The sequence below is a fragment of the Sphaeramia orbicularis genome, chromosome 20, assembly GCF_902148855.1.
Source record: "Sphaeramia orbicularis chromosome 20, fSphaOr1.1, whole genome shotgun sequence".
Taxonomy (NCBI): domain Eukaryota; kingdom Metazoa; phylum Chordata; class Actinopteri; order Kurtiformes; family Apogonidae; genus Sphaeramia; species Sphaeramia orbicularis.
In genome coordinates this window covers 32,522,545-32,547,731 of record NC_043976.1, presented here as the reverse complement: position 1 = coordinate 32,547,731, position 25,187 = coordinate 32,522,545, and the positions used below count along the sequence as shown (strand labels likewise).

The 25,187-nt window shown below is 34.7% G+C and overlaps 2 protein-coding genes across 3 annotated transcripts in view; both read right to left on the bottom strand.

Annotated features, from left to right (window-relative positions):
• Positions 1–2,768, bottom strand: part of LOC115411734 (gamma-glutamyl hydrolase-like) — a 37,708-nt gene extending 34,940 nt beyond the window's left edge. For both annotated transcript variants that reach the window (XM_030123952.1, XM_030123953.1), the window contains exon 1: positions 2,522–2,768. In XM_030123952.1, the coding sequence (XP_029979812.1) occupies positions 2,522–2,540 (19 nt within the window). In that variant the 5' untranslated portion in view covers positions 2,541–2,768. The remainder of the gene's footprint in view (positions 1–2,521) is intronic.
• Positions 2,769–7,780: 5,012 nt separating this feature from the next.
• LOC115411733 (gamma-glutamyl hydrolase-like) lies at positions 7,781–23,735 on the bottom strand. The gene is made up of 9 exons (XM_030123951.1): positions 23,604–23,735; positions 17,516–17,624; positions 17,370–17,420; positions 15,804–15,888; positions 15,588–15,726; positions 15,375–15,481; positions 11,362–11,452; positions 11,132–11,266; positions 7,781–9,173 (listed from the first exon to the last, which is right to left on the bottom strand). The coding sequence occupies exons 1-9, from the start codon at positions 23,698–23,700 to the stop codon at positions 9,055–9,057; spliced, it is 933 nt and encodes a 310-aa protein (XP_029979811.1). The 5' UTR covers positions 23,701–23,735; the 3' UTR covers positions 7,781–9,054.
• Positions 23,736–25,187: the final 1,452 nt, after the last annotated feature.

Genomic DNA, 25,187 nt, shown 5'->3' with positions numbered 1-25,187 from the left:
CTACTTTTCCCAAATTGGAATCACATCTATTCTGAGTCACTGGCCAACTATAAAATCAGTTTGGTATGAATTCAATGAATAGTTTTGCTGCTACAGACATTTGAAATTTCACCCATTAAAAGTAAATGGGGGAAAAAAGATTTTAAAAATTCATACAAATTTTGAACTTTAACATACTTTTCCCAAAATATAACCAGATCTATTCTGGGTCACTGGCAGTCTATAAACCTATTTTGGTATGAATTCAACCAATAGTTTTGCTGCTACCGACATTTGAAATTTTGCCCATTATAAGTAAATAAAAAAAAAAAAAAGATTTTAAAAATTCATTAAAGATTTGAATTTTGACCTACTTTTCCCAAAATGTAACCAGATCTATTTTGGGTCACTGACAATTTATAAATCCAATTTGGTATGAATTTACCCAATAGTTTTGCTGCTACAGATGTGAAATTTCGCCAATTATAAGCTAATGGGGAAAAAAATACATTAAAAAAATCAATAAAAAATTTAAACTTTAACCTACTTTTCCCAAAATGGAAGCACATCTATTCTGAGTCACTGGCAATCTATAAACTCATTTTGGTATGAATTCACCCTACAGTTTTGCTGCTACAGACATTTGAAATTTCACCCAATGAAAAAAAAATGGGGGGAAAATTTTTTTTAAAAATTCATTAAAAATGTAAACTTTAACCTACTTTTCCCAAAATGTAACCAGATCTATTCTGGGTCACTGGCAATCTATAAACCAAATTTGGTATGAATTCAACTGATAGTTTTGCTGCTACAGACATTTGAAATTTTGCCCATTATATGTAAATGTAAAAAATAAAAAGATTTTAAAAATTCATTAAAAAATTAATCTATTTCTAGATGGTTTCAGATGAATAAACTCTCTCTCAATACCCAAAAATCTAATTTCATCATATTTTGTAACAAAAATAAGAAGTATAACAAGGAAAACAACAAAATATTCATAGATAACTTTGAAATAACCCAGGTATCTTAACGTTAAATTTTTAGGTGTTATTGTAGATGAAAAACTGAATTGGAAATCTCATATTGATCCCATCTGCAAAAAAATCATGAAGTCAATTAGCATTTTTAACAGAGTTCATTCATTGATAAATCATTCCTGTTTCTTGACTTTTTATTATTGCTTAATCTATCCTTACATTATTTATTTCAATACTGTTTGGGCGGCAACCTGTCCCATGTATCTCAAAAAGATTCTCCTAATTCAAAAGAAATTTTTAAGAATGATCAGTTTTTCTGCTCCTCTTTTCAAAACATTCAATCTTCTCTCAGTTTTTGATGTGAACGTTTACCAGACCTGGGTCTTCATGTACAAATATGGTCATTTAACTCATATTCTTCCTAAAGTTTTTCAGAATTTCTTTATGTTGTCTTCTGTTATTCACAACTTTTCAACACGATATTCAAGCAAATTTTCTCTTCCGTACTGCCGAACTTCAGTCTGTCAGTATTCTCTGAAATATGGTGGACCAAATCTGTGGAATAATCTAAGACCTGAACTTCACTCAACATCTACTTTATCACTGTTTAAAAAGCATCTGAAAAGGACTTTAATTCATGGAAGAATGTAAGGCTGTATATCACTTGATTTGTATTTGATGATTTGTAATGTGGATTACATTTTTATTGTTTTTACTTTATTAATTAAGTTATTGTATTTTTAATTTATTTTTGTGTATTTTGTTCATTTTGGGGGAGGTATGCATATAAGCCTCTTTCTTTTTTTTCTTTTTTTTGGCTTCTAACCTCTCCTGCACAAGCTTGTTACTTGTTTGAATATTGTTTTTCTTTTGCTGTTTTTATTATGTGCAAATAAATAAATAAATAAGTGCAAATAAATGAATAAATACATAAGTGCAAATAAATGAATAAATAAATAAAAATAAATGTATAAAAATAAAAATAAATAAATAAATAAGTGCAAATAAATAAGTGCAAGTAAATGAATAAATAAATAAAAATAAATAAATAAATGCGAGGTTTTTGCGCACGATGATGACGCACATGACATGACAGATCAGATCAGCTGGAGACAGTGTTGAAGCAAGTGGTAAGTGTTCAAGAAACATGTTTTTAATGGTTAAAACTGACGATATCTCTCATCCTTCCTTTATTACAGTCCTATGCATCTTTAAAAATATTCTCAAATACATCAAATAGAACTTAAAAACACATAAATGATCCATATTCCTCTGTTTCATATTTTCCTTTAAACTAGTTTCAGTATAAGCATGTAAAGTTTTAACATTAGAAGTTACTTTGTAATAAGTTACAGCGTGTAACAAGACAGGGTGATACTTTTATATGTCGTAATAACGTGAAAATATTTGGTTATAAATGCAAAGTTTTGTCGCTATAACGTTTTTTGTTTTATTTTTCCGATTTTTCCATTGTGCTTCAGTAGTCTATCACCACTCATCTGCACATTAAACCGCAATATACATGATTTTCTGCGCGTAAAAATACAAAATAGTGCACAAACCTTTGACGCCACCACTCATCGTTGTGTAGACTGTAGGTTTCAGGTCCGGACAGGGTTTTACATTAGTGTAAGAAGGGACAAGAAGGATTTAATATTCAGCCTCAGGTGAATATTCAAGTTTCTGTACATTCTGACGCTTCCGCATTTTTCATCCAGGTTTGGCTGCAGCTTGACAGACCTGCATGGATGTTTTTTGTTTTGTTTTGTTTTTTTTACTACAAAACTAAATGTTTAAAAGTACAAAAAAAAAAAAAAAAAAGTTTTTCTCCATGTAACTTCTCCCTCTGTGATTGTTTATATCTAGTGCATGAATTAACTAGGTCACATTATCCAAAACCATAACAGGTGTGCGTAATGATTGGCCACTGTACCACGTGACTCTGTCAGTGCTGGATTTACCTGTTTTAGGAACGGCACAGGACTCATTTATTAACCCTTTCATGCCTGAATTATGAGAACCTGAGTTAATATTTTTTTTGAGTGATTTTATTCCTCTTTAACCCTTTCATGCATACAGGTCACTACAGTGGACAGTTACTCTACAGCTTCATGGGTTTTGTTGTTTTAGTTCCATATCAGCCAACACAGTGGACACTTATGCATCATCTCATAAACTGTAATTCATACCATTATTGTAACTTTGCTGTTCTTGATTGGTTCTTGAGTGGAAATCAATTGTTAATATTTATTTTTTGCATATTATCTCCATGAAGTGAGTAATAACTAGTATTAGAATATGTTAAAATGTGAGAAAACATCAGATTAGCTGCATTAAACATGGTTTCATTTCACTGTTTTCATTTCACTTTATGATATTGGGTTTTAAATACATGTTTCTTTGCTTCAAGAACAAAATTCATGGTGTAGCTGAGTGGACATTTTTGTAACTCCATGAAAAACAGGTTGATTTAAAAAAAAAAAAAAAAAAAATCAATCACATTGTTTTTTTTTTCCATGCCTAAAGAGGAATAAAAACACTCAGGAAAAAAAATCTTGATTAAGGTTCTCATAATTCATGCATGAAAGGGTTAAGCATCTAAAAAAAAAAAAAAAAAAAATGCAGTTGAGGTTGTTTTTAACCCTTTCATGCATAAATTATGAGAACCTTAGTTGAGATTTTATTCCTGAGTGTGCTGTTAGGCATGAAAAAACATTCATTCATTCATTTTCTGAACCCGCTTTATCCTCACTAGGGTCACAGGGGTCGCTTGGAGCCTATCCCAGCTACATAGTGGCGAAGGCGGGGTACACCCTGGACAAGTCACCAGTTCATTGCAGGGCTGAACATATAGACAATCACTCTCACATTCACACCTATGGGCAATTTAGATTAACCAATTAGCCTATTAGTGCATGTGTTTGGATGGTGGGGGGAAGCCGGAGTACCCGGAGAGAACCCACGCAGACACGGGGAGAACATGCAAACTCCACACAGAAAGGTCCCAACCTGTCCCAACCCGTCGACTGGTGTTGGAATCGAACCCAGGACCTTCTTGCTGTGAGGTACGAGTGCTAACCACTGCACCACCGTGTCGCCAATGAAAAAACAATGTGACTGAATTTTTTTATTGAACCTATTTTTTATGAAAGTAGATTTGTTTCTTTAATGCTCTAACCATTAAAAAAAAATTTCAATCCAAAAAAGATTTGCCATAAAAAAAACCCTTTTCAATCAAAGAAAAAAAGTGTTGAATGCAAAAAAAAATTTAAGATCCAAAAAATTGCATTTGAACACTTCGTTTCTTTGAATGATTTTATTTATTTATTTATTTATTTATTTTTGATTGAAAATATTTGTTTTTGGTTTGTACTTGTAGCATAGTAAATGTACTGTGGTTCATTCCACAACTACAAAAACAAAGTCCGATAAAGCAATTTTGAGTGATTTAACTGGTAAAATATTCAATAAAATAATCACAAATATAATTAAAAGTAACAAAATAAAATGAATTAAAAAAATATATATATTCAAGATCCAAAAAATTGCATTTGAACACTTTTTTTTCCTTTGAGTAGTTTTTTTTTTTTTTTATATTGAAATGATTTTTTTTTTTGGTTAAAGCAATGAAGAAACAAATCTACCTTCATATTTTTTTCGTGGAGTTCCAAAAATGTCCAATCCACTGGACACCATGTGTTTAATTTTTGAAGCAAAGAATGCAATATCATAAAGGGATATACTGTGTGAAAACTATCAAATCAAAACATTTTTAATGCAGCTAATCTGATGTTTTCTCACATTTTATTAAATTCCCAATTTTTTTAGCAATTGATTTACACTCAAACATGTTAGTGCAGATCAGGTTTATAAAGATCAGCAAAGTTACAGTGATGGTATGAATGTCAGTGTATTATTATGGGATGGTGCATGAGTGTCCACTGTGTTGGCTGATATGGAATTAAAACAACAAAACCCATGAATATACAAGAGAACAGCTGGAGAAGAACTGTCCACTGTAGTGACCAACATGCATGAAAGGGTTAATGAACCTATTTTTCATGGAGTTACAAAAATGTCCACTCAGATGGACACCATAAGTTGAATTTTTGAAGCAAAGAAACATGTATTTAAAACCCATCATCAGAAAGTGATATACTGTGTGAAAACTATGCGATAAAAACCATTTTTAATGCCGCTAATCTGATGTTTTCTCACATTTGAACATACTCTAATCCTAGTTATTACTCACTTCATGGAGATAATATGCAAAAAAAACAACTTTTTGTTTAAGAAAACTGTTAATTACAGTCTAATAACAATCAGTAATTGATTTACCGTTCTCTAAAACATGTCACTGCAGATCAGGTTTGTCAAGAACAGCAAAGTTACAGTAATGGTATGAATGTCAGTGTATGGGATGATGCATAAGTGTCCACTGTGTTGGCTGATGTGGAACTAAAACAACAAAACCCATGAATATACAAGAGAACAGCTGGAGAAGAACTGTCCACTGTAGTGACCACTATGCATGAAAAGGTTAAGTTGTTGGCTGGTAGAAACAGAGTACACCCACTGTTGTGAATGAGACAAAAACATTTTCCATATTTATTTATTTATTTATTTAAATAATTACTACAAAAATTAAAACATTCTTCTTGTTATATTAAGCTTTTGCTCTCAAAATGACTCAGTCCATATGTGGTTCTAATACTGCTATGTAGTATTTGTACTCTTTCTATTCTCTTTCACTTCAGTCAACAAAGCAATGGGTGACGTCACAACAGCTCATCCATTCTGTCTATGGCACAGGTGTCAAACATGCGGCCCGGGGGCCAAATCTGGCCCGCCAAAGGGTCCAGTCCGGCCCCTGGGATGAATTTGTAAAAAGTAAAAATTACACCGAAGATATGAATCATTTTAGTTCAGGTTCCACATACAGACCACTTAAATCTCCAGTGGGTCAGATCAGTAAAACACTACACTGGTCAACAACAAATTTATTGTTGAAGTTTTCTGAGCTGATTTAGGATCATTTTGGTGTGCTGAATCCAAAAATCACATTAATTTTGCTCAATCAGGTCAACTTCATGAACTATGCTACATATTGGCTTTTTAACATTTTTGCTTACATTTATGGGCATTTTCACATCATATGATATAAAATTCTTTCATATTTCTTGCAATAAACGAGTTCTGAAGATTTTACTTTTGCCAATTTATGATTAATGTTTTTTTTAATATTACAGGTGAATGAAATGGCTTCGACTAGAAGATCTTGCAAAAATAAGCCTGACGTATTCTGCTACATCTGCAGTGAATACACCATTGTACCTAACAGGAATCCTGTTAGAAAATGATTTTTTTTCTCTTAAAACCTATTTTGGGTGAGAACTATATAAAAAATCACTGATAAAGTCACAAAAATGTAATCAATTTTGTGAGAAGATCCATTTTTTCAAAATCAAATTAGCAAAAAAAACCTGACCTGATTGAGAAAAACAGATGTCATTTTTGGATTTAGCGGTGCAAAATGGTCCTAATTCAGTTGAAAAAACCTAGACAACTTGCAAAAAACATTTTTTTTGTAACCCAGTGCTATCATAACCTATAAATACTCACAACTCCAAATTTTTCCCTTTGTAAATGTCAACATTTTCATGTCATTTTACTGTATTTACACTAAAAGCAAACTAAATTTTCACAAAGACACAAACAACCTCAACAAATATGAACATATTGAAATGTCTGAAGTGTAATTTTAACAATATTCTGCCTGTTATAAAATGTTTTGTGTATTTGTTGATCCACTGTGATTTGTATGTTGTAATTTACATGTGTAAATGATAAACTGAGACATAATATTGTTAAAATTGCACTCATTTGTTCATGTTATTCACAGCGTTTTAAAGGATAGTTGGTAAATGTAAACATTTTCATTGCATAATTTTACTTTTTTTGCTCCAAAACATAGAGGAAAGTTTGGAGTGGACATTATTTATATGTTATTATGTTATTATTTCACTGGTGTGGCTGACTTCAGATTAAATTTGGCTTAATGTGGCCCCCGAACTAAAATGAGTTTGACAAAGGTGTCAAACATGCGGCCCGGGGGCCAAATCCAGCCCACCAAAGGGCCCATGGGATGAATTTGTGAAAAGCAAAAATTACACTGACGATATTAACAATCAAAGATGTTAAAATCATTTTAGGTCAATTCAATCTAATATAATAACCTATAAATAATGAAAACTGATAATTTTCTCTTTGTTTTAGTGTGGAAAAAAAAAAAAAGTTACATTACAAAAAAAATGTTTACATTTGCAGACTAGCCTTTTAGAAAAAAAAGTGAACAACCTTAAATGTCTTAAAAGAAGTATGTGGAATTTAAAAATATTCTCCCTGTTATTAAATGTTTTGTGTATTTGTAGATCCACTGTGATCTGTACGTTGTGAGGCACTCGGAGAGCGCAGACCTCCACCAAGGCTGATCAGTGGCCCCCCCCGTGGGCCCCCCCCACCCCCGATCACCACCAAAATTTAATCATTTCTTCCTTATTCCATTTCCAACAAACCCTGAAAATTTCATCAAAATCTGTCCATAACTTTTTGAGTTATGTTGCACACTAACGGACAGACAAACAAACAAACCCTGGCAAAAGCATAACCTCCTTGGCGGAGGTAATGATAAACTAAGGCATAATATTATGGTTAACATTGCACTTTGAATTTTCAGGTTGTTCATATTTGTTCATGTTGTGTTCAAGTACAGTTCGAGGATTTAAACAATTTCATTACAGAATTTTTACTTTTTTCGCTCAAAAGTTCTTATACTATTATATATATAATTTTACTGGTCCTGCCCACTTTAGATCATATTAGGCTGAATGTGGCCCCTGAACTAAAATGAGTTTGACACCCCTGGTCTATGGGGACTGACTGAGCCCCCAGTGGACATTCAAGGTACTGCAGATTCTGACACCACACTGGCTTCACTTTTTCAGACCCTGACATTAAACACAGTCCCTCCAGAAAAACGCAGGCAAACATCCTTGATTACATAATGAAATATGCAGGGTTTTTATGTGATTTAATGCGGTGAAATTGCAGGAATCTGGAAAAAAAATATGTGGGAACTGGAAAAACATGTATTTCAATGAAAAAAAAAACATTCTTCTCCCACACCCTGTTCTAACTCAACTACTACTAAATGAAAAATGTCGAATTACGTCCTATGAAAAGCATACACTACACCCCAGAAAGTGCTGGTTATGTTTTAGTTCTTTATTTTCTAAGCTTGGCTCAAACATGACTAACATTTCTGACTCGTGTCAAAAATAACATAATTGCTTCTTCTTTCACAACAACGAGGTAGAACAGGCCATCTGTTTTAAGGTTATTACAGCCTTTACGTTCATATAACATTATTATCGCTGCAGAAGCAATTTTAAATTTTTCACGCTGGAAAAGTGGCTCCAGCGTCGATTTTCTCTTATGTTCCGACGCACAGTTGCATTGGGTGTAAAATAGTATGACCCTGCTTTCCTGTAGGACATCAGGTACTGGTTTGCTCTGTCTTTTGTAGATATTTGTAGACAAATGAGCTGCATTTTTCATCATGTTGCAGGATTTTTGTGAGGTTTGCGGTTAGTTTACCTTTTAATGATGGTGCGCTTCACATATTACATCACTACACATGTCAAGTTACAATGCATTTTAGTTCAACTTTATGCAGAAAAATGCGGGGATTATGAAATCATGTGAGCCCCACATATTTTGTGGATTTGCGTGGAAATATGCAATTATTGTGGGGAATATGCGCCCTTTTTGAAAAAATGCGGACGCCCACATAATGTTCACTATTTGCTTGATTACGCATTGAATCGCGTTTTTCTGGAAGGACTGATTACAGCTCACTCATAAAGCGAGTAGCTGACCAGCAAAAAAGAATGAGTCTGTGTTAGCAGCAGTTCTGAATTTCATAAAAGCACATTATACGTCACACATTAAAAGTCCAATTTTGGTTAACATTCACATGTCTTGGGATTGAAATAATCAATAAGCAGCTAAAACAGCATCAGTGCACAGACAGACATCAGAAATAGTATATTTGCTCAAAGGTGCTCATGGCCCCGGTGTAAACAGGACTGTAGTTGTATATCAGCGCGTCTCTCTCCCCCTCTTGAGTTTCAAATGCATGGAAATTCTTCCTTGCTGTAGGAGAAGAAAAAAGAATGACACCTCAAATTACCAAATATATAAATATATAATATATATACTAGCTATCCGCCTTTCTCAATGAGCAATCCGTCTGGAATCACGGGACTTGAATGCAAATATGAAAGTGGGACTAACAGGTGCCGAGTAAACCAATCACAGATAAGATGGCCATGAATACAGAGTGTAATCTGTAATTCAATCCAGTGTTTCCTGTGGAATTTATCTCTTGGTGTGGCGATCTTCGGTCGGTTTCCATACTAATTATAATTAGTAATTTGGGTTTGTCAGCCGGTTTCCGTTCTACTTGTAATAAGGGGGGGAGGGTTGTATGAGCTTGTGCGGAAGTGAAAGTTTACATACTAATTATAATATTTATAATTTGGGGGGATGTCGCCGGCTGGTTTCCATCCTACTTATAATACTTCTAATAATGGGCCAGGGGGTCATATGGGGTGGTGCGGTAGTGAAAGTCAAACTTAACAGCATTACTAATTACTCTACGTCTCCCACTGGTGTGAAGCCCACCTTTTCCCCACCATCTGAATCTTCACAAACTTTCATTTGAGGGGGTAGGATGTTTGTCCTGGCCTATTTTATATTATACATACCATATTTTCCGGACTATAAGTCGCACTTTTTTTCATAGTTTGGCCGGGGGTGCAACTTATACTACGGAGCGACATATATGTAAAATTATTAACACATTATTATATAATTTCACATGTTCGTTATTTTCACACTGACAACCGCAAGAGGGCGCTCTAGGCTTGTGTGCTTGTACCTGCTACTTCTGTACCACTGAAAATTTAAAATTTCAACATTACCGGTAACTTAGAAAGACAACTGGGAAGGGCTGAAAAAAATGCCATCAAAAAGAAAAAAATATTCTCCAGATTACAAGCTGCAAGTAGTGAAATATTCATCTGACAACAGTAATCGAGCAGCAGAAAGAAAGTTTGGAGTGAGCAAGAAACTTGTGAGGGACTGGCAAAAAGCAGAGGTTACTCTGACTGCAATGAAGAAAACAAAAAAAGCTAATCGCGGGCTAAAAGCTAGGTGGCCACAGCTAGAGGAACGAGTTCACACATGGGTGCTTCAACAACTTGCTGCCGGGAGAGGCTTGTCAACAGTGCAGCTGCGTCTCCACGCCCAGGTAGTCGCCAAGGAGATGAATATGAATGACTTTGTGGGAGGACCTTCTTGGTGTTACCACTTCATGCAATACAACCGCCTCTCTATCAGAGCAAGGACAACACTGTCCCAAAAACTGCCAGCAGACTTCCAAGCCAAGGTCGACAGTTTCCGTGAGTTCATTGAAAAGCATGTGACTGAGCACAACGAACACCGGATCACATTATTAACATGGACAAGGTCCCCCTCACCTTTGACATGCCCATGGGCCGAAGTGTCGCAGAGAAAGGGCTAAAGAGTGTGAATATAGCAACAACTGGTCATGAGAAATCACACTTCACTGTGGTGCTGGCATGTTGTGGCAAAAAAATGCAACTTATAGTCCAGTGCGACTTACATATGTTTTGTTTCTTCTTTATTATGCATTTTTTGGCTGGTGCGACTTATACTCCGGAGCAACTTATACTCCGAAAAATACGGTATGTACAAGTCTAATGCGACGGTGATGACTTTTTTTTTTTTTTTTTTTGGTGTAGCAGCCCGGATTTTGCAGCAAAACCTTACCAGCAGAAACGCTGCAATACTTACTTCTGAATCAAGTAAACAATCGACAACAGTTGTAAAGAGATTTGCAGACTTGGAACTGACTCTGAGTCGCAACTAAAAGAAGTCGCAACACAAAACACCCGCCCCCCAGACTTGTGATTGGCCGGTGTTGAATAGATTGTGCATATTTCACAGCGACTGGCCCAAATCCAGACTGTTTTTTCAGTACTGAATACACTGAGAAAACCGGATGGCTGGCCAGGCTAGGTTCATACCTTCATTGACGAAGAACTCTGCCATGAAGAAGGTGGTTCTGACTGCAGATCGTGAGTGTGGATAATAAGACTTATTCCATTCAAAGGCATTCTTTTCTGGATGCCATTGCGTCCCGTATATTGGATAATCATAAGCTGCCAAGATGAAAAAAAAAAAAAAAGTCGTAAGTCAATCAGAATCGTAGTATTTCACTGTTTTACCAATAAAGCGGTATTTTATTTTTAACTACCTTCCATTGTTGAAATAAATTCAATATTTCCATCTGTGTTTGTGGAAAGAACTTTGTAAAAATTCTTCAGTTCCTCGTCTGTGTTCAAAGTCTGAAAGAAACAAACAGATAAATGTGATGAGATTTTGCAGCATTTTTCTCCACAAATGAGCCTCTCACCCACATGTAAACAACATATTAGGTTATGCAAGTCATACTCATCACTTAAAACATATTTTCTGAGGTGGAAACAAAGCAATATTTTTAGTAATTCATTTTTACATAACAATATTTTGATGAAATGCATCCAAGCCTGTGATAATGTGCGTAAAAATTGACAAAAGGACTGAACCCACCACTTCCTATTTGAAAATATTCTTACGCTTTCCCAGTGTGATGATTGTACTTTGTATTCATTGCTTTATTTGTCAGTGACAGTGCTTATTAATCAACCGAAACATAAGAAACTATAGGAAAAAGTGAAAAAATACATTAAAATTCAATACATTTATGTAGAGTCACACATTAGCATTAATGTAGAGCACAACTCTACACCATGAAATGAATAAAAATATGTTACTGCCTCTAATCTGAGGTGTTGAGACCATCAGTCCTTTAGTAAAATCCAGCCACACTTAATTCATTTTCCGATGGGTCAAACCGAGGCCACGTTATCGCTCCATTCAGAGCTGCAAGACTCAGGTGGAGGTAGTGATTTTGCATAAAACCACTGCCTCGATCTGTTAATTTATTTGTTGGTTTCAGTCCAAAAAAAAAAAAAGTACTGAAACAAAGCAGTGACACAACAACGCTGGCAGATGAAGTCCTCTTTCAGTTGGCAAATTGGTAGGTTTAACAGGCCTCAGGACTTCAGCTACATGTGGAAAAGGACTATATAAAGAAAAGAAAAAAAGAGGCAAAGATATTCTAAATATAGCTTACACATAAATGAATACTCATTTTCAGACAGGCCATTCTCAGGTGGAAAAACCTGTTTTAAAAAAAAAAAAAAAAAAAAAGCACAGGGCAGCCATGACCTAGATCACAGGTGTCAAACACACGGTCCGGGGGCCAAATCCGGCCCACCAGAGGGTCCAATCCGGCCCCTGGGATGAATTTGTGAAATGTAAAAATTACACTGACGATATTATCAGTCAAGGATGTTCAATCTAAAGTGGGTCAAACCAGTAAAATACTATCATAATTACTTATAAATAATGGAAAAAAAGCTATTTTTTTCTTTTTGTTTTAGTGTCAGAAAAGTAAAACTAAATGTTTACATTTAAAGACTGGCTTTTCACAAAAAATATGAACAACCTGAAATCTCTTAAGAGAAGAATGTAGTATTTTAACAATATTCTGCCTATTATCAAATGTTTTGTGTATTTGTAGATCCACTGTGATCTGTAAGTTGTGATGCATATGTATAAATGATAAACTGAGGTGTAATATTGTTATTTTTCTTAAGAATTTTCAGGTTGTTCATATTTGTTCATGTCACGTTCAAGTATGGTTTGTAGACGTAAACATTTTAATTACGGAATTTTACTTTTTTCGCTCAAAAACATGGAGAAAACTTTGGAGTTGACATTATTTCTAAGTTCTTATCCTATTATTTACATTATTTTACTGGTCCGGCCCAGTTAATTTCATATTAGGCTGTATGTGGCCCCTGAACTAAAATGAGTTTGACACCCCTGACCCAGATGGCTAGAGAGTCATCTAGAGAGTCAGCTTATGACCAAAGGGTTGCCTGTTCGATTCCCTGGACTAGTGGACTAGTGTGCCTTGATGGGTTCAAATCAAATTTTATTTCTATGGCCCCAAATCATAACAAAAGTTATCTCATAATACTTTACATATAGAGCCGGTCGAAACTAGACTCTCAAGCCAATTTACAGAAACCCAACAGAATCCTCCAGGAGCAAACACTTATGACTGATGACGGTGGCGAGGAAAAACATCCATTTAAAGGTAGAAGACAAATTTTGGTGTGTGGTGCATGTGTACGTGTGTGACAAACTACAACTGACAAAATAAAGATTCTATTCTATTCAAAAACTCAACCTCTTCACATGGTTTTGTGTCACTGTCTAGTGATTCTCTATCATGCGGATGTCCTTGAACTACTCCTACTCCACATCTGGACATTCAGGCACAAACCTACACACTCAACACACTGATGACCTCATTTTATGTCTATGTCTGAAACCATAGGAACAGCAGATATATGGCAGATATATAGTTTTCTTTACACATTGTTAGCTCTTGCAATTACAAAGGAATTAAGTTGGATTTACTGCTCATCTTCGTGACAGTGTAAAGCCTCTGCATATGCTGCGTTCATTACTACCTGATCCACAACGCCCACAGTTTAAAGCCCTTCATGAACACAGGTTTGTCTTATTATTTGTAGACATTTTCAAGTGTGCATGGGTATATTTTGTAAAATAAAGATCATGTGGGCAGAATTTTTCTAAAAAGAATGGGGAAAATTGGAAGATATCTGTATTGGTATTAACTAGGGGTGTGACGGAACAGAAAAATTTCGGTTCAGTACATTTTCGGTACAGGGGTCTTCGGTTTGATATATTTTTGATACGTTTTCGGTACAGTGGGGGGGGGGGGACTCTGTAACTACCTGTGGTACAAAAGACATTTATACAAAATACTGTTCAATCATTTGTGCATTAACAGGCACCCCACATGTGTTAGGTATTTTTGTACTTTTGAATGTTCGTTTATGGCAAACGCTGTAATTTACTGAGTGTTTTTGAACGCCTCACAGTACTCTCCGAGGTACTGTGAACGTGACCTCACAGTAACACATATATATATAAAGGAACCCGCGGAAACCAAAAGTGAAATTAATCATGCTTTAAACATCTGACTCGACTTCTATGCCTCTGTTATACTTTCTATTGTCATGTTTTGGTGTTTTTTTGTAGTAGCACTGAGAATTCGCCACTGCTGAATATATATATAGAGAGTATTTGCGTTCTTCACATTGGCTACATGTATTCGTTCAGTACACCTCCGCATTGTATCAAAGGCCCCAAACTGAAATGGTTCGGTACAATTGAGTGCACCATTGCACCCCTTGTATTAACAGGGTATAATGTTATACAGAGTACTCCTAGTTCACAGATATCAAACATGTGGCCTGGGGGCCAAACCCGGCCCGCAAAAGGGTCCAATCTGGCCCGCAGGATGAAATTTGTGAAATGCAAAAATTACACTGAAGATATTAATTAAACTACAAAATAATAATGTGGAAAAAAATTAGCAAAACATTTAAATAAAGTAAAAGAATAAAATTAACAACAAAATGAGCAAAAACAGCTAAACTAATAAATAACAAAAACAACAAGAATTAATAATAAATCAACATGAACAAAATAAGACAAACTGCACAAAAGCGAAGAAAAACTAATAAGTCGTGTCAAAATCATTTTAATTCAGGTTCCACATACAGACACATACAGTCCAATGAGATTTCAAGTGGGTCAGAACCAGTAAAATATTATCATAATCACCTATAAATAATGACAACACCAAATTCTTTCATTGTTTTTTTTGGTGTAAAAAAGTAAAATTACATGAAAATGTTTACATTACCAAACTATACTTTTACAAAAAAAAAAAAAAGGGAATAACCTGAACAAATATGAATAAACGGAAATGAGTTAAGAAAAGTAAATGCAATATTACCAATATTCTGCCTGTTACTAAATTTTTGTGCGGTTGTAATGCACGTGTAAATGATAAACTGATAAACACAGGCATAAAATTGTTAAAATTGCACTTTTTTTTGTAAGAAAATTCAAGTTGTTCATGTTATTCAGACTTTTACAGGAACTTTGTAGATATAAACCTGATCATAACATAATTTTACTTTTTTCGTCTGTTATTATTTTACTGGTCAAATTTGGCTGAAAGTGGCCCCTGAACTAAAATGAGTTTGACACCCCTGTCCTAGTTAAACAACACTATATTCTTCAGCGTCTGCAGATTAGAATAATAATGAAACACACCTCCACCGCCACGCTCCACTTGTGAGAGTTTTCCGTCAGCGGCTGAGTTGACAGATCGTCCATGAGTTCAGGTGGGAAGTCTTTAAAAATCCTGCTGTCTTTGGTTTCTGGAAACAAATCATAATGTTAATTATGGGCCACTTATGTCAAAAATAAAGTACTTCATCATGGCAAAAAACACAAATCCTGGGTACTTTTATTAAGCAGACGTACCATTAGTGAAATTCAGAGGCAACGCCACTCCAGTAGTGTTAGTGGGTGACAGAACACTCTTTTTGCTTGTCAAATAGGCCAGCTGCTCAAACCCAAGACAAGTGCCCCACACTGGGAAATAGTCGCCTCTTTTGTTTGCCTGAAAAATCACATAGAGCATGTAGTATCATCCAGCATCAGCACAGAGGAAATGTTTATGATCCTACAGACATTTACCTCAATAGCCAAGTCATAAAAGATCTGTGCAGCTCTTTGATAACCAGAGGCGATGATGCTAACACCTCCGCCTGGGTAAAGGATCCTGCTGACATGAAAGACAAAGGAGCGTCCGTTAGCAAAATGATGAAAGTGCAAAATAATAGAAAAGCACACCAATAAACACGGTTCGTACACATTTTTCAGGCACTTTGAAGGGTCATTTTCAAATTTTTACAGCACAGCACCTTATCACTGGGGTAAAATATATCTACAAAACACATCTACAAAAATACATATACTCATGATAATTTATTTCACTCTCTATCACAATGATGTACATTGTATTATGCTAAAAACATCTAAAATGAAGTTTCATAATAGCAAAAAGTTCAAAAATTAACAGAGAACACACAGTTTTATCCCAAAAAAAAAATAGGACCAATGGCTCTGTAGCTTACCGGCCAAATTAAAAGCTTTGGGAAATGTATCCAGATGCCATTTATTATCACCTAGTTATGTGTATTTATTCTATTACAGAAATAGCCCATGTTTTGGTCATATTCCAATCAGATCTGTAAAAAATTCAAATTCCAACTTGATACCATTGATACTTGCTGATTTATTGTATCAATCCACTTCCTATCTCTTATAATGGGAAAATTTTTCAAAGTCGCACCAAATCCAGAATCAGATCCGGATGGAAATAATTTCAATACCTTGTGCTGACATCATCATAAAGAAGCTGTATACCAAGTTTGAAGAAATCAGAACTGTAGTTGGAGAGAAAAAGACGATTGAAATTTTTTCCCCATAAGAGCCCATGTTAAATTTTCCGCAAGTTCTCAGATCCGGATCCAAATAATTTCACTAACTTTTGTTGACATCATCATAAAGAAGTTGTATACCAAGTTTGAAGAAATCAGAACTGTAGTTGGAGAGAAAAAGACGATTGAAATTTTTTCCCCATAAGAGCCCATGTTAAATTTTCCGCAAGTTCTCAGATCCGGATCCAAATAATTTCACTAACTTTTGTTGACATCATCATAAAGAAGCTGTATACCAAGTTTGAAGTCAATCGGAATTGTAGTTTCGGAGAAGAAGACGATTGAAATTTTTGTAACGGACAACAGATGACGACAACAGACGGCGACGACGATGCCGGACGCCGCATGATGACGATAGCTTACAGCCTGTCAGCCGGTAAGCTAATAAAGGGAATCCACTTGGTGTTCTTCAGGCACACTCGCATCGAGCCAAAAATTAAGATAAAAATGTACCTGGAATAGAGCTGAGAACACCCGCTAATTATCTTTTTTTACATAAAGTTTTATTTTTCTAAATGTATCACCTCTCTGTAAGTACCTTTGGCTTGCCATCTAACCTGGCAGAGTTAATATTAAAAATAAATAAACAAATAAATCACAGCGTTATAACTGGAAGCACTTTCAAGCACTTGAACCAAAATTCAAGTACTTTTCAGACCTCGAAAACACAACATGGGAATTCAAGCATTTTCAAGGATTTCAAGCACCTGTACGAACCCTGACTTGTGATCTAACTCAATTAGAATTCAAATAAATGTACCCGTTAATGGAGTTGAATAGTGTCTTGTACTCCTCCACTGTCTGGTTAATCCTGCAAAAATGTAAAGGGGAGGTTAAAAGGTTTTATGCACTTAACAACCCAATAACAACTTTTATTACATGGTTATAATGATAACACATGCTCACATGACAGGCACGACCCTCGCTCCTGCTGACTCCAGGTACTTGACATAAGAGGCAGCGATGTAGGCGGTTCGATCGGGTGTAGGATAACGGACCTCTTGAGCCAGCACACCTTGATGGAAAGAAATAGAAAAAATGTCTGCATTAATAGGGCATAGTATATTATTTCATATGACTCTATACTACAAAAGTTGTTTTTTTTTTTTAGATCCAGGTTGTTGTAAACAGGTACTGGCATTGCCGTAGAAAGGTTACACCATGTGACCTTTGGACAGTGTTTCAGCAATGTTTTAGATCACAGGTGTCAAACATGCTGCCCGGGGGCCAAATCTGGCCCGCCAAAGGATCCAATCCGGCCCCTGGGATGAATTTGTGAAATGTAAAAATTACACTGAAGATATTATCAATCAAGGATGTTCAATCTAAAGTGTGTCAGACCAGGAAAATACTGTCATAATAACCTATAAATAATGGAAAAAAAAGCTATTTTTTTCTTTTTGTTTCAGTGTCAAAAAAGTAAAATTACAAAAAAAGGTTTATATTTACAGACTGGTTTTTACACAAAAAATATGAACAACCTGAAATGTCTTAAGAGAAGTATGTAGAATTTTAACAATATTCTGCCTATAATCAAATGTTTGTGTATTTGTAGATCCATTGTGATCTGTAAGTTGTGATACACATGTATAAACGATAAACTAAGGCGTAATATTGTTAAAATTACACTTATCTTTCTTGAGAATTTTCAGGTTGTTTGTATTTGTTCATGTTACGTTCAAGTACGGTTTGTAGATGTAAACATTTTAATTATGGTATTTTACTATTTTCACTCAAAAACACACAGAAAACTTCGGAGTTGATATTATTTCTAAGTTCTTATCCTATTATTTACATTATTTTACTGGTCCGGCCCACTTTATTTCACATTAGGCTGTATGTGGCCCCTGAACTAAAATGACTTTGACACCTTTGTTTTAGATGCTTGCTAAGGCATCAATTTGTTCACTGAAGTGTTACAGGTTGTTTCAAGAGCTTTTTCAGGTGGTTGCCAATGATAGAGTAGTAAGGTTATACTTATGCAGCATTTCTACCACGTGGTACCGGCTCGACTCGACCTTCTTGCGTCTCCATTATGTTAAAGAACCTGGAATCTGGTACCCGGTAGGCCTACTAGTTTTTTGGTATCTGCTCGGCTGATGTTCCAAAACGGGTGAAGAGACACTAAAATGTGACATGTAAACACTGCAGACCACTGACTGGTCAGAGAGTAATCTCTGCGTCAATGTGTCATCAATGTGCCACCTGCCATTTTTAAAAAGACAGATTCAGAAGTTTACAGTAAATATACCAGTAGGTTAATCCACATGATGACAGCATGCAAAACTACACAGTGGTCGGGTGAGGAGGTTCAGACATTTCTGTCCTTGGTGGCTGACGAAAAAATTCAGTGTGAGCTTGACAGGACAACACGCAATGAGCGGGTTTATAAGCAACTCTCTGAGCAGACGTCATGTAAGTTGCGCGCCGCATCACTATGACGTCCAGGTACTCTAAAGTTGGTAGTACCCTGTAATGGAAACAGTTTCCAGGAATAATATCTGGTACCCGAGTCGAGTCGAGCCAGTTCCACATAGTGCCACATAGTGGAAGTGGTCATTTTTGGGTAGTAAATGTTTAGATACTTGAGGAATTAACTGCTATAAATGTTTCAGGTTCATTTTACAATTTCTTCAGGTGGTACTCAGTGGCCTCTGGTGATGGAGTACTAGCCTAAGTCTCCGAAAATCCTATTTGGACAAACTTTCAGAAATATTTCTAAGGTGTTTTTTTTTTATCCTCTGGTGGCGAATTTATAAAACTATACTTTAAAAAAGTTCATTTTGAACAGGTTGCCATTTATGTTTAGAACATTTTTTGACACTCTGTGAGGCATTGGCAAATGTTTCCTGAGGCATTTTATGTTTTTTTTGCAGCTTGACTGGACTCCAACCTGCCCAGTGTTTGCCTGTGTCTGTGTTGTTTTCTTTTTTCTTTCGTCTGTCCACTAACCCCAGCCAGTTGAATCTGTCAACATGGAGCCTGGTTCTGTCTGACGGTTGTTTTTCTTTCTACAAAAGAAGTTTTTCCTGCCCCTTTTTGCCTTGGGCTTGCTCATAAAGGATTTGTTGGGTTGGTTTTCCAGCCAACAAACTATCAGTGTGGTGCCTTGAGATAATCATGTATTATGTCTGGTGCTACATAAATAAAACTGAATTGAAGTACACTTCTTCAGGTGGTCAGTAATGGAACAGTAAGAAAAGAAAAATCTGTTTTTGCAGAAAGTGTTTTAGATAACTGCCAAGGTATTATCAATAAGTTATCTCTGAGGTGTTTGAGTGTATTTCACAGTTTTTTTTCTCCCTGGTGGTTGCCAGAGGGATCTAGTGCTATGGCTGTAAGGCATTACAGTAAACCAAAAAATAATTTTTAACAGGTTATATTTTAGACATATACATTCTGCTTCCAATATTGGAATAGTACAACTATAAAGCTCTGAAGGTATGATTTTATATGTAATTTGGACATAATACTAATAATGTGATGATTAGGGAGTGTCCAGATTTTCATTTTACACCCTATAAGTTACACTAACCAGTTACCCTGTCACATACACTACTGTGCAAAAGTCAGCAGGCAGCCTTAGCTTTGTTGTTGTAGGGTTGTAACAGGCATGTCATTATTTCTAACAAGAAATATACAGAAACTATGTGAACGGAAAAATCTGAACTAACAGCTTCTGCAGGTAAAATCAGTATTTAGTGTGACCTCCATTTGGACTGAGTAAATCTTCAACTCTTTTGGGTTGACTCTGGATGTTCAAGGACTTTAATATTTTTCTCTGTCCAGATAATTCCTTATAGCTTTGACAATATTTTTTTTTTCTGAAATACATGGCCACACATTTGTCTTTGCAGAAATATATATGTACAACTATAATATAAATCAATTATGTAAAAAATCATGAAAATAAAAATGTACTTTCAGGTGGGATCATCTGGACAGAGAAAAGACCATGAAAGCCTCTGGGATATTCTGAAAGTCTGTAATGAAGCGAAATATTATTTTAAAAATCTTCCACACAATCAACCTATTCATGAAAAAAATTCAGTTTCTCCTAAGCGAAGTTGAAGTGATCTTGATCAAAACGTAACTTCTACTCAGTGCAATTGGGAGTGTGGGATCCAAATAAGGCAACAGGTCTTTTTTGTTGTTGTATTCCCACCAGCCTTCACACTTTGGTGCAACACAACTGTAAAAAGGATATATTTGTGAAACATTCAGTACACTCAGTATCTAAGATTTATCTATACAGCTGCGGAAAAAATTATTAGACCACCCCTTGTTTTCTTCAATTTCTTGTTCATTTTAATGCCTGGTACAACTAAAGGTACATTTGTTTGGACAAATATAATCATAACAACAAAAATAGCTCATAAGAATTTAATTTCAGAGCTGATACCTTTCCATTTTGAATGGTTTTCTTGATAATAACCAAAACCACTTCAGTTCTTACATCAATATCTATGGCACTGTACTGACAAAAACAGTGCTTTTAGGCATTCCATGTTTTCTTTTCTGTTTGTTTTAGTCACATGCTACACACAGGAGTTAGTACTTGATTGCATAACCATAGTTTCTGATGACTTCCGATGGTGTAATAATTTTTTCTGCAACTGTATATCCATTGAATCCAAATGGAGGTCATAACGGTAAAATTACAGCAGTATTAAATTCTAATTATCATGATAACCGTATTTGATTACCGCACTTTTAGGGGAAAAAACCCTGTGTAAAGACATGCTTTTATGTCAAATATTTGAGTATAGTTTATATTTATTACAAATTTGATTTTCTATACCAAATATTTGGAACCAATATTCACTTTTAAAGTCTTTGAAAAGGTTCGTTAAGCATCTTTGTGTTATTTAAGCAATAACGTATATACATTTTTCAAATTGGATTTTGTATATGTATATTTTCTGTGCTTTTTGTCCTTTTGTGTTGATATAGTAGGTTAAAGTGAAAATAGGCAGATGATACAGATGAAGTTGTGCTGAAAAAAAAGATACCAAACATGGGTATAGTAAACATTTGTTTATATAGTATATAAAGGCAAAATCAGAAGTACTTAAAAACAGCCAAAATAGGCTCAGACCCCTAAGGGTTAATATTTGAATGCCTCTGCCAAGAGAAAGTGCATTGTGCCTATTATTTTATTTTATTTTTTATTTTTTTAAAATACAACTTGGTTAAATTACTTCACTGTGTGTATACATACTTTTTGAACATTTCGAGCACAATTTCAACAATACTGCGATAATAAAGATAACTGTGATAATTTTGGTCATAATAACCGTGATATGAAATTCTCATATTGTTACATCCCTACACTCAATACTGACTAGTGATGTGACGTTCACGAACGAATTGAATCTTTTGAACGGCTCTTTGAAATGAACGATGGGAACCGAGTCTTTGTAAAGAGCCGTTCGTTTTTGTTTTTTTTTTTTGTTAAGGAGGAAGTGTCCGATTGCCTGTCAGTTTCACGTCACTGGGGAGGCATCGGCTTTATACAGAGTAGAAGTGAGAGAACTCCTGATGTGGTATCATTTTGATATTTACATTAGAGATATCAGGTATTTTGCAATGTTACTTGAACTATTTTATTTGCACTACAGTTTTTTAGATATTTAAGTACTGTAATTGCAGTGATTAATCACTGTTGTGTTTTGTGCAATTTTTTTTCCGTTTGTTTACACACATTTATTGTTATTGTTTTGAGAATTGCACTGTAGTTTAGGTATTTAAGTAACTGCAGTGATAAATCACTGTTGTGTTTTGTGCAATTTTTTCCGTATGTTTACACACATTTATTGTTCTTGTTTTGAGGAGAATAACATGTTATTTCTTATGAAAATTTTTTATTTTCTTCTTCAATTTTAGGCTACAGACTAGTCCATATAATGTACCATGATGTTTTTGGTCAAATTCCAGCATTTGCCTAATGTCACCTCTCATGTCATGTATTTAGCCCACACATTTTAACTAACTATTCTTTTTTACGGTAAGATAATATTTACAATTAAACACCTTTAAAATGTAATGTCAGTCATCACATGAAGCCTATTTAGTCATTAAAACATTGGTGTTTCAAAATACTGCAAAAAAACATAAAAGAGCCAGTTTTAGAATGGTTCTTTTTAGTGAACGGCTCCCTTCAAAGAGCCAAAAGTCCCATCACTAATACTGACTTCACCTATTTGCACAGTACCATACATCAACATTTTTGTATCATATATTACTAATTCACATCATATACTATCAAGCCCAACTATCACACCACATGGGTCTGCTCGAGGTTTCTGCCTGTTAAAGGGAAGTTTTTCCTCGCCACTGTCACCAATCCCAAGGTTTGCTCCTGGAGGATTCTGTTGGGTTTCTGTAAACTTGATTTGACAAAGCACTTTGTGACCTTGTCTGTGAAAAGTGCTCTATAAATAATATTTACTTACTTACTTACTGACGTACTTACTTATTAGGCTATACCTTCATATGTCTCTTATATACTATGTATGTTTGCTTTGTAATAAAACTGTCTGTATATAATGATCAGTTTTCTTATTGCATACAACACCATGATCACATGTTATGTCATAGTGTTTTATGACCAATTCACGTGTCTATTCTTAAACCAGTTTTTCCATGAAAATATGAATGTATTTATCATTTAATTGTTTCAGTAGTAGCCTAAGTTTCACCTCACTTTTATTACTCCTGTCATATATGCCTGTTTTCGTACAGTAACTTTTTTTTAATATGTATAATAAAATGTAATTTTACTTATTTAACGTGTAGATTTAAATTAATAGTGTCTCAAATCGGACTTTTTTGATAAAAAACTGAAAATAGACGAACGGCTACCAAAATCCAGACTATGACCTAGCCTTTAGCTTTTAATGTTTTATACTACGGTACTAAGAACTGCTACTAACTTCACCCTACTTTTCTCTATGAACTATATATGAATGAATTTATAATATTAAAAACTTACCAATAATAGGTCTGTCATTTATCCTGGCTTCCGACTGTAACGGTGTAAACAAAAGGCAACTAAAAAGCACAACTGGAATCATGATTTTAGCAAACATTGAGGCTAGTGTGCGTTTGTTTTTCACTATCGCCATTTGATGAAAACCTGCATCGTTCGCACTTCCGGGCAAACGCATCACCAAAATAAATGTTAAACCTCAAAATACAGTGTACAAAACTTGATTTATAGTCGAGAAATGTGACGTTTGACCTGAAAAAATATATATGTTTCATATTTCAGTGCTATAATTTTTCAGAAAGCAAGAAAACAGGTATTTTGAGACTCTAAGGATATACGACGTTAAAGTTTACAACTTTAGGACTTTTATTTTGAAATCCAGACAAGAAGCGGAAGTTTTGTCTATATCAACAATGAAATTGATGAAGTGATTATGAAACTTTTCAGATGGTCAATGATACTGCATATTCTGGAAGTTTCTACGGTGGCCCAGAGGTGCAACAGGCCAAAAAATTATCCACTGTAAGAAAAAAAAAAAGAAAACAGCCCAAAAAATTATCCACTAGCCCAAAAAATTATCCACTATAAGAAAAAAAAGAACCGCCCAAAAGATTATCCACTAGCCCAAAAAATTATCCACTATAAGAAAAAAAAAAGAAAACAGCCCAAAAAATTATCCACTATAAGAAAAAAAAGACAACAGCCCAAAAAATGACCCACTATAAGAAAAAAAAAGAAAACAGCCTAAAAAATGATCCACTATAAAAAAAAAAAAAGAAAACAGCCCAAAAAATTATCCACTAGCCCAAAAAATTATCCACTATAAGAAAAAAAAGAACCGCCCAAAAGATTATCCACTAGCCCAAAAAATTATCCACTATAAGAAAAAAAAAAGAAAACAGCCCAAAAAATTATCCACTATAAGAAAAAAAAGACAACAGCCCAAAAAATGACCCACTATAAGAAAAAAAAAGAAAACAGCCTAAAAAATGATCCACTATAAAAAAAAAAAAGAAAACAGCCCAAAAAATTAGCTACTATAAGAAAAAAACGAAAACAGCCCAAAAAATTATCCACTATAAGAAAAAAAGACAACAGCCCAAAAAGTTATCCACTATAAGAAAAAAAAGAGAACAGCCCAAAAGATTATCCACTAGCCCAAAAAATTATCCACTATAAGAAAAAAAAAAAAAGAAAACAGCCCAAAAAATTATCCACTATAAGGAAAAAAAGAGAAAAGTGAAAAAATTATCCACTCAAAGAAAAAAAAGAGAACAGTCCAAAAAATGATCCATTAGCCCAAAAAATTATTCACTATAAGAAAAAAAGAGAACAGCCCAAAAAGTTATCCACTATATATTTTTAAAATAACTTTATTTTTAGTGCATCGACCTCCACTTCTGGTAGGTTGCTTCGTTAGCATTAGCCACATTAGCTGAAGGCCTTAAAAATTTTCAGCCTATGCTTTTATTTTTTGTGGTGGCCTTAATTTTAAAGCACAAAACCTTTCAGGTAAACAGCACCCCCTTAATTGAAAAGGTAGATGATGTTTTTTTTTTTTTTTCTTAGAGTGGATAATTTTTTGGG

Excerpts from the sequence above, each read along its gene's own strand:
- LOC115411733 (XM_030123951.1), bottom strand. The coding sequence starts at position 23,700 with ATGTTTGCTAAAATCATGATTCCAGTTGTGCTTTTTAGTTGCCTTTTG. Across the intron at positions 17,421-17,515 it reads GCGAGGGTCGTGCCTGTCAT|GATTAACCAGACAGTGGAGG; the intron begins GTGAGCATGTGT and ends ACATTTTTGCAG. Across the intron at positions 11,453-15,374 it reads AGTGGAGCGTGGCGGTGGAG|ACTTTGAACACAGACGAGGA; the intron begins GTGTGTTTCATT and ends TGTTTCTTTCAG.